This window comes from Thalassophryne amazonica, chromosome 15 (genome assembly GCF_902500255.1).
Source record: "Thalassophryne amazonica chromosome 15, fThaAma1.1, whole genome shotgun sequence".
NCBI classification, from domain to species: domain Eukaryota; kingdom Metazoa; phylum Chordata; class Actinopteri; order Batrachoidiformes; family Batrachoididae; genus Thalassophryne; species Thalassophryne amazonica.
In genome coordinates, this window is record NC_047117.1 from 93,616,916 (window position 1) to 93,627,271 (window position 10,356).

At 44.1% G+C, this 10,356-nt stretch overlaps 1 protein-coding gene and 1 long non-coding RNA gene across 3 annotated transcripts in view; one reads left to right on the plus strand and one right to left on the minus strand.

Moving 5' to 3' along the window:
• The window catches only part of afmid (arylformamidase), a 35,845-nt gene that overhangs the window by 17,199 nt on the left and 8,290 nt on the right, over positions 1-10,356 (minus strand). For both annotated transcript variants that reach the window (XM_034188758.1, XM_034188757.1), the window contains exons 2-8: positions 6,844-6,934; positions 5,691-5,795; positions 5,567-5,615; positions 4,300-4,385; positions 4,161-4,233; positions 3,595-3,692; positions 3,446-3,524 (exon numbers count right to left, since the gene is read on the minus strand). In XM_034188758.1, the coding sequence (XP_034044649.1) occupies positions 3,446-3,524; positions 3,595-3,692; positions 4,161-4,233; positions 4,300-4,385; positions 5,567-5,615; positions 5,691-5,795; positions 6,844-6,892 (539 nt within the window). In that variant the 5' untranslated portion in view covers positions 6,893-6,934. The remainder of the gene's footprint in view (positions 1-3,445; positions 3,525-3,594; positions 3,693-4,160; positions 4,234-4,299; positions 4,386-5,566; positions 5,616-5,690; positions 5,796-6,843; positions 6,935-10,356) is intronic.
• Positions 4,883-5,093, plus strand: LOC117526707. The gene is made up of 2 exons (XR_004565335.1): positions 4,883-4,988; positions 5,022-5,093. It is a non-coding gene; the product is annotated as an uncharacterized LOC117526707 (long non-coding RNA).

The window sequence follows — 10,356 nt, forward strand, 5'->3', positions numbered from 1 at the left end:
ATATGGAACAGGGAAAAGTATTGAACACACTGACTGAAACTTATTTAATACTTCGTACAAAAGTCTTTGTTGGTAATCAAGCTTCAAGATGCCCCCTGTTTGGAGAAGCTAGTCGCATGCATTGATCAGGTGTGATTTTGGTCCATTCTTCCACACAAACAGTCTTCAAGTCTTGAAGGTTCTGTGGACCTCTTATTCTATGAACTCTGATCTTGACTTCTTTCCATAGATTTCCTGTTGGGTTCCAGTCAGCTGATTGGCTGCACCATTCCAGCAGCTTTATTTTCATTCTCTGAAACCAGCTGAGAGTTTCCTCGTCTGTGTGTTTGGGATGATTGTCTCACTGAAATGTCCACCCTCGTTTCATCTTCATCATCCTGGTAGATTTTTTTTTATCAAGAATGTCTCAGTACATTTTTCCATTCATCCTTCTTTCAGTTATATGAAGTTTGTCAGTGAAGAACAGCCCCACACCGTGATGTTCCACCTCCAAACGTCACTGTTGTTCTGGTGTTTTGGGGCTGATGTGTATTCTGACATCCAAAGAGTTCAGTTTTGGTCTCATCTGTCCAGACTATGTTCTCCCAGTATCTCACAGGTTTGTCTAAATGTTGTGCAGAAAACCTCAAACAAGCTTCCACAGGCTTTTTCTTCACTAATGGAGTCTTGTGTGCTGAGCATGCACACACGTCGTGGTGGCTGAGTGCATTACTTACCGTTTTCTTTTAAACAACTGTACATGCTAATTCCAGGTCTTTCTGAGGCTCTCCACAAGTGGTCATTGGCACTTGGACAACTCTTCTGATAATTCTTTTCAGTCCTCTGTCAGAAATCTTATGAGGAGCATCTGGCCATGGCCGGTTTACAGTAAAATGATGTTCTTTCCACTTTCAGGTTCTGGTCCCACAGTGCTCACTGGAATGTTCAGAGGTTTAGAAATCCTTCTGGAACCAACGCCATCAGTATGTTTTGCAACAATAAGGTTGTGAAGATCTTGAGAGGGCTCTTTGCTTTTACCCATCATGAGATGTTTCTTGTGTGACACCTTGGTAAGTTTGGACTGAACCAGCTGATATTAATTTGCACTGACAAAAGGCCAGGATTGCTTTCTAATTACTGATAGATTTCAGCTGGTGTCTTGGCTTTCCTGTCTTTTTGCAGGTGTTCAATACTTTTTCCTGTGTCATTTCACTTTATTGCACATAACTTCATTTCTGTACTTATTTGTTGGGTTGTTAATGATATCTGGTGAAAATTTCATGTCAAGAGCACCATTAGAAATATATTTACTCAGAAAAATGGTGATGTGTTCAATACTAATTTTACTCACTGTATTAGTGAGGATATGTATCTAATAATGTACATTATTAGATCATACACTGAATCATGAAGCTAGTGTGTCTCCACAGCTCAATTTTGACCTGAAACTTCTCTGTTCATCAGGGGCGTATCAGTAACTTTGTGTCCCACTAAGCACAGAAGCAGGGTATTGTAATCGGTCCTGTCTGTCTGTCTGCAAACAAGATAACTAAAAAATGGGTGGACAGATTTTCACCATATTTGCTGAGAACATTACTCGAGCAGATATCTGGAGGTGTTTCACTGCTGGAGAGGATCCAACAGAGCTCAAGGTCAACAAAAACATATTTTCTGTGATATCTTCAAAACCAATAGGGCTCAAGAAATGATCTAAAGTTTAGACTGACCAGCAAAATGTCTCTGATTGATTGGTAACATGTAACTGTTGGACACAGATGTATCCCAGTATGCCGAGGGTGCAGGGTTTGCATCTGCCCTTTGATACCTTTCTGCAGTTCCCGTGTTGGCGGACCATCTGTCTGCTCAGGTCGGCTGTCTGTGAGTTTTGTACGTGTTTGTTTTGGTTTGTTTACAGTGAGGAAAATTATTTGAACACCCTGCGATTTTGCAAGTTCTCCCACTTAGAAATGATGGAGGGGTCTGAAATTTTCATCTTAATAGGTGCATGTCCACTGTGAGAGACATAAGCTAAAAAAAAAAAAATCTGGAAATCACAATGTATGATTTTTTTAATAATTTATTTGTTTGTTACTGCTGCAAATAAGTATTTGAACACCTGTGAAAATCAATGTTAATATTTGGTACAGTATCCTTTGTTTGCAATTACAGAGGTCAAACGTTTCCTGCAGTTTTTCACCAGGTTTTCACACACTGCAGCAGGGATTTTGGTCCACTCCTCCATATAGATCTTCTCTAGATCTTTCAGGTTTGGAGTTTCAGCTCCCTCCAAAGATTTTCTATTGCGTTCAGGTCTGGAGACTGGCCAGGCCACTCCAGGACCTTGAAATGCTTCTTACGGAACCCCTCCTTAGTTGTCCTGGCTGTGTGTTTGGGGTCATTGTCATGCTGAAGACCCAGCCATGACCCATCTTCAATGCTCTTACAGAGGGAAGGAGACTGTTTGCCAAAATCTCCCAATACATGACCCCATCCATCCTCCCTTCAATGCGGTGCAGTCGTCCTGTCCCCTTTGCAGAAGAGCACCCCCAGAGTATGATGTTTCCACCCCCATGCTTCACGGTTGGGATGGTTTTCTTGGGGTTGTTCTCATCCTCTAAACACGGTATGTAGAGTTGATTCCAAAAAGCTCTATTCTGGTCTCATCTGACCACATGACCTTCTCCCATGCCTCCTCTGGATCATCCAGATGGTCACTGGTGAACTTCAAACGGGCCTGGACATGTGCTGGCTTGAGCAGGGGGACCTTGCTGCCCTGCAGGATTTTAAACCATGACAGCATCATGTGTTACTAATGTAATCTTTGTGACTGTGGTCCCAGCTCTCTTCAGATCATTGACCAGGTCCTCCTGTGTAGTTCTGAGCTTTCTCAGAATCGTCCTTACCCCACAAAGTGAGATCTTGCATGGAATCCCAGGCCGAGGGAGATTGACAGTCATCTTGTGTTTCTTCCACTTTCTAATAAATAATCATAACAGTTGTTGTCTTCTACCAAGCTGCTTGCCTGTTGTCCTGTAGTCCATCCCAGCCTTGTACAGGTCTACAGTTTTGTCCCTGGTGTCCTTAGACAGCTCTTTGGTCTTGGCTATGGTGGACAGGTTGGAGTGTGGTTGACTGACTGTGTGAACAGGTGTCTTTTATACAGGTAACAAGTTTTCTTTTTAAAGAAAAATTAACAGGTCTGTGAGAGACAGAATTCTTGCTGGTTGGTAGGTGATCAAATACTTATTTGCAGCAGTAACATACAAATAAATTATTAAAAAATCATAGATTGTGATTTTTGGATTTTTTTTTTTTTTTTAGATTATGTCTCTCACAGTGGACGTCCACCTAAGATGAAAATTTCAGACCCCTCTATGATTTCTAAGTGGGAGAACTTGCAAAATCGCAGGGTGTTCAAATACTTATTTTCCTCACTGTATATGTGTGGAGCAGAACCTCTACATACTGCGTCATCTTCAGTGGCTCGTTGATGTAGGTCGATAGGATGGGTTGGAGATCGAACACGCCGCTGACCAGCAAAGCACCTGTACGACACAAACAGCATCAGCGTCGGGTTCCTTCACCACGACTCCGGCTGAGAGGAACAGACCTGACCTTTGAACTGCGGGCTGATGCCGTAGTGGGACCAGTTGGTGGAGAGGACCATGGCGGCCAGGTGAGCGCCGGCCGAGTGTCCGCACAGGTACAGACCGCTGAGTGACACATCAAAGCCAACAAATTTAAATCCTCAAAAGTCACATGACGGGCCACTAAGTCATTCATTGGACGGTTTGTTAGACAGAGAAAAATCTAAATGAAGTTTGGAATCTGGACTAACACCTGATTTGAGTTTCTGTGGAAAGGATGAAAGAGAGCCGCGTGGTTCTGTGACCTCATCCCAGATATAAAGACATTTACCTTCCGTGTGTTTTCCTGAGCGGTTACGTGTCACATGGACCCTCAAAGCTGGTCGGTGTGATTGGTTGAGGACATTTGAGAGAATTTCACTGTTTTCCAAAGATTTTCCTTTTTTCTCCAAACACAGAGAGGTTGTCACGGTGTTTGATTTGATCAGTACCAGAGTCTGACCGTGCCACGTGAGTCCAGAGCGACTGGACTAACCTGCGCCGGCGTGAAACTGTCCTGAATTAAATAGCGGGATGACAATCGGAGGCGGGTACCTTATGTGGGAATACTGCTGGATGATGGACACCACACTCCTGCGAACTTGGGAAACCATCATGTCCATGTTACCTGAACAGAAGAAGATGGTTGATGTACAGAGACCGCGTCTCTAACACAGAGACGTAAACACACTACCTTTTGGTGCGATGTCGTATCCGACAGCAACCACCACGATGCCCTTCTGCAGCAGCGGAACAGCCAGGAACCCGGACTGGTCCTTACTGTTTGTGCACAAAGAAGCAGACTGATCAGTCTCTGAGGACAATTTGGACATGCATTCCCATCATGCCTCAACACTTGTGAAGGACGTGTATTTGTTATAACTTTATGATGCCATTAACATAAAAAAGAAGGAAAAAAGAAAGAAAGAGAACTGACCTTCAGTTGCAATGATATATCAATGACGTATCATGGGAATGAAGTCCAGTGTCGTCGACAGAACAGTCCCCCCTAAAATCAGCCCCCCTGCCTTCACTGCACATGCGTCATTAGCCGTGGTTCACCGATTATCACCTCGTTTCTGCTTCAAACTGCCTCCAGTCATCATATTCATATTATTCCCTTTAATCGCTTTGGGTGAAGAGAGTCAGACTCAGAGAGTCAGACTCAGAGAGTCAGACTCAGACGAGCTGCTGTGGTCCCAAACGACGCATGTGCAGTGAAGGCAGGTGGACCAATTTTTAGGGGGGACCGTTCAGTCGGCGACACCAGCATTGTGACATCACACCTGAATTGTCCTTTGAGCATCTTTAATGAAAAGCCTCATATCTGTGGACAGTGTTGCCAGGTTTGTGTGTTTTCAGTAATGTTGAGTTTATTTGTTTGTTTTTTCCAGTAAAGTTTGTAAATGAGAAGAGTTTTGGGTCGTTTTCTTACACTTGTTTTCAAACTACAGTTTGTTATTTTAGTTTGTTTTCTACATCTGAATATTACTAATAATAATAATGATAACAACAAACAACCAAACTGATCAAATGAGCCCACAATCAATCATTCTTTGTGTTAAAATATTAGGATATTGTGTGTGAGATACTCTGCTCATCTCAAAGATTAAGTTCTTATTATTACAACTTCTGCTTGTAAATTTAAAGTGTCAACATTATACATTTGTGGAAACTGAACCATACTTGTAAAAAAGCACAAATAAAAATGTTATTAATTACTAAATGTAATTAATGCAGCAATTTAATTAACTTAATTAATTCCTGCATTTCTGACTGTCCAGTATAATTTAAGAATCACTGATTCAATATCTTAACACTTATTTTTTTAATGGAATAATATAAGAATTAATAATAGAATTGTAATGGTGTTCATTTCTGCTTCTTTTGTTCTTGTTTTTGCAGATACACTTGGCTGACTCTCTCATCAGATCTGGCAACACTGATACCTGATGGTGTACCTGAGAAACTGCCAGTATCCTCCGTGGATGTAAATCAGAAGCAGGACATCTGAAACAGAGAGCAGCAGGCGTCACGTGCACATCTGAGGTGTGTCTGTGGGTCCTGTGGGTTCGGGGGACACACCTGGACAGGTGGTGTTGGGCAGATAGATGTCCAGCTTCTCTCCTTCTCCGTCCCCGTATGGCACGTTAAGTAACGTCTGAGTCAGGCCGCGAGCGCGCGCCGTCCCTGGACACACAGTCCGACCATGAGACACAAACACACACACCTGCTTCACAGCTACAATTCTGGCAACAAAAAGAAGCTTTTAGAGCAATCAGACCCGATCTGGAAGGTACTTGGTGAGAAAAGAAGCTGAAATTAAATCTAAATTTAAGAAACAAATTCTCACCAACATGTTAAGTTTGAAACATTCAGCTTGTAAAAAATAATATTTTAATTTTAAAACATGATGAATATTTTCTAATTTACAATTTCAAGTTGTAAATATTCAAGGAAACAAAGTGATGTACAAAGTACAAAATCAAAACTCAGAATACTGCACACAAAACATCGATGACAGAAAACACAAAGAAAAAGAAGAAAAAGGGGCCGAATTAAAACAGAAAATATTCCAAATCCAGGAGAGGAACCTTTCATTCCACAAAACAAAAACATCTGGAACAATCACAAACCCAAACTGGATGTCTTTGGTCCCAGGTCTCTGTGGAGGATCTTTGGGTCCTTCTGGAATGACTTAGTGTCCAATGAATGGTTACTTAGTGAGACACAGATGAGGAGGATCACTGACACTGTGAGAGAATATCAGACACCACATTTAGTCCATGTGGTGAGTTTCTTTAGACATGATCCAGGACACAGGTGGACCCCAGAGACTGGGGAAAGTCAGGGACATGCCCACATTTCGCCTGGCTGCAGCAGACAGATGATTAATTTGGAGATGTATGGATGGCTCAGTTGTCTGTCTGGTTGGCTGCCATCCAGGACCTGGGGCAGTTCTGTTCCATGGTATCAGCAGTGACACGCAGCACCACCGGATGCCTCCAGACCTGAATCATAAACCCCTTTACAGATGGAGGTGTGTCACTGGGGGTGGGGCTTGATGTCAGTGTGTTTACTTGCCAACTCACCAAATATACAAAATAATAAAACGGTTGTGTCCAATTATTAATCAGAAATTTGATCAATAAATAATAAAAATAACAGCAAACTTGTAAGTAAAAAACTGTAACTTTTTGAATCCATGTATTTTAAATGAAGCTTTTCTGTGAACTACCATGTGTGAGAGCAGTCATATGGGCCTTTATGACATCATCAGCAGACATCCTGTGGGACCAGCGGCTTGGAGAAAACTGCAGCTCGAGTTCCTGTTGACACACACACAAGCACAGGAAGCGGTTTACCTCTGTGACCTCTGCAAAGCAACATTTAATATACATATCAACACTAAATATTTTTTGTTGTTGTGCTTCTCCACAAAATGTTCAATATGCATCTAGTCGGCAGCTCACGCCAGCTTTAGTGAGCTAAAGGATGTCTGTCACAATGCACCCGTACATCGCTGTCTGCATGGCTGTCTACCTCACTGACTACATCACTGTCTACTTCACTGACTACCTCACTGTCTGCATGGCTGTCTACATCACTGTCTATATCGCTGACTACATAACTGTCTGCATGGCTGTCTACATCACTGTCTATATCGCTGACTACATCACTGTCTGCATGACTGTCTACATCACTGTCTGCATGGCTGTCTACATCACTGTCTGCATGGCTGTCTACCTCACTGTCTGCATAGCTGTCTACATCACTGTCTACATGGCTGTCTACCTCACTGTCTGCATAGCTGTCTACATCACTGTCTACATGGCTGTCTACCTCACTGTCTGCATGGCTGTCTACATCACTGTCTGTATCGCTGACTACATCACTGTCTGCATGACTGTCTACATCACTGTCTACATGGCTGTCTACCTCACTGTCTGCATGGCTGTCTACATCACTGTCTACATGGCTGTCTACCTCACTGTCTGCATGGCTGTCTACATCACTGTCTACATGGCTGTCTACCTCACTGTCTGCATGGCTGTCTACATCACTGTCTATATCACTGACTACATCACTGTCTGCATGACTGTCTACATCACTGTCTACATGGCTGACTATGTCGCTGTCTACATCACTGTCTGCATGGCTGTCTACATCACTGTCTGCATGGCTGTCTACATCACTGTCTACATGGCTGTCTACCTCACTGTCTGCATGGCTGTCTACATCACTGTCTACATGGCTGTCTACCTCACTGTCTGCATGGCTGTCTACATCACTGTCTGTATCGCTGACTACATCACTGTCTACATGGCTGTCTACCTCACTGTCTGCATGGCTGTCTACATCACTGTCTATATCACTGACTACATCACTGTCTACATGGCTGACTATGTCGCTGTCTACATCACTGTCTGCATGACTGTCTACATCGCTGTCTGCATGGCTGACGACATCTCTGTCTCCATGGCTGTCTCCATGGCTGACTACATCACTGTCTTCATGGTTGTCTACATCGTTGTCTACATCACTGTCTGCATGACTGTCTACATCGCTGTCTCCATGGTTGTCTACATCGTTGACTACGTCGCTGTCTACATCACTGTCTGCATGGCTGTCTACACCACTGTCTCCATGGTTGTCTACATAGCTGTCTCCATGGCTGACTATGTTGCTGTCTACATCACTGTCTCCATGATTGTCTACATCGTTGACAACATCACTGTCTACATCACTGTCTGCATGGCTGTCTACATCACTGATTACGTCGCTGTCTACATCACTGCCTGCATGGCTGTCTACCTCACTGTCTGCATGGCTGTCTACATCACTGTCTATATCACTGACTACATCACTGTCTGCATGACTGTCTACATCACTGTCTACATGGCTGACTATGTCGCTGTCTACATCACTGTCTGCATGACTGTCTACATCGCTGTCTCGATGGTTGTCTACATCGCTGTCTACATGGCTGACTATGTCGCTGTCTACATCGCTGTCTACATGGCTGACTATGTCGCTGTCTACATCGCTGTCTCGATGGTTGTCTACATCGCTGTCTACATGGCTGACTATGTCGCTGTCTACATCACTGTCTGCATGACTGTCTACATCGCTGTCTCGATGGTTGTCTACATCGTTGTCTACATCACTGTCTGCGTGACTGTCTACATCGCTGTCTCCATCGTTGTCTACATCGTTGACTACGTCGCTGTCTACATCACTGTCTGCATGGCTGTCTACATCACTGTCTCCATGGTTGTCTACATAGCTGTCTCCATGGCTGACTATGTTGCTGTCTACATCACTGTCTGCATCGCTGTCTCCATGATTGTCTACATCATTGACGACATCACTGTCTACATCACTGTCTGCATGGCTGTCTACATCACTGACTACGTCGCTGTCTACATCACTGCCTGCATGGCTGTCTACCTCACTGACTACATCGCTGACTACATTGCTATCTACCTCACTGACTACATCGCTGACTATGTTGCTGTCTGCATTGCTGACTACATCGCTGTCTACCTCAATGTCTACATCGCTGACTACCTCACCAACTACATCGCTGTCTACCTTACTGTCTATCTCACTGACTACTTCGCTGTCTACACTGCTGTCTGCATGGCTGTCTACATCACTGTCAACATTGTCTAACTCACTGTCTACATAACTGACAACATCGCTGTCTACATCGGTGACTACATCGCTGTCTGCATGGCTGTCTACATAACTGACAACATCGCTGTCTACATCGGTGACTACATCGCTGTCTGCATGGCTGTCTACATCACTGTCTACATGGCTGTCTATCTCACTGACTACATCACTGTCTACATTGCTGTCTGCATGGCTGTCTACATCACTGTCTACATGGCTGTCTACATTGTCTAACTCACTGTCTACATCACTGACAACATTGCTGTCTACATCGGTGACTACATCGCTGTCTGCATGGCTGTCTACATCACTGTCTACATCACTGACAACATCGCTGTCTACATCGGTGACTACATTGCTGTCTGCATGGCTGTCTACATCACTGTCTACATCACTGACTATATCGCTGTCTAACTCACTGTCTACATCCCTGACTACATCGCTGTCTGCATGGCTGTCTACATCACTGTCTACATGGCTGACTACATCACTGACTACCTCACTGAGTACGCCGCTGTCTGCATGGCTGTCTACATCACTGACTACACCGCTGTCTACATCGCTGTCTCCATGGTTGTCTACATCGCTGTCTGCATGGCTGTCTACCTCACTGACTACATCGCTGTGCACTTCACTGACTACATCACTGTCTGCATGGCTCTCTACATTGCTGTCTACCTCACTTTCTACATTGCTGTCTACATCACTGACTACATCGCTGACTATGTTGCTGTCTGCATGGCTGAGTACCTCACTGACGACCTCGCTGTCTGCATGGATGTCTACATGGCTGACTACCTCACTGACTATGTCGTTGCCTGCATGGCTGTCTACACCGCTGTCTACATCACTGTCTACATGGCTGTCTACATCAGGGACTACATCTCCGTCTACATGGCTGACCGCATCACTGTCTACCTCACTGACTACATAGCTGACTACATAGCTGTCTGCATGGCTGACTACATCACTGTCTACATGGGTGACTACATCGCTGTCTACATTGTTGTCTGCATTGCTGTCTGCATCACTGTCTGCGTGGCTGTCTACATCGCTGTCTACATCACTGACT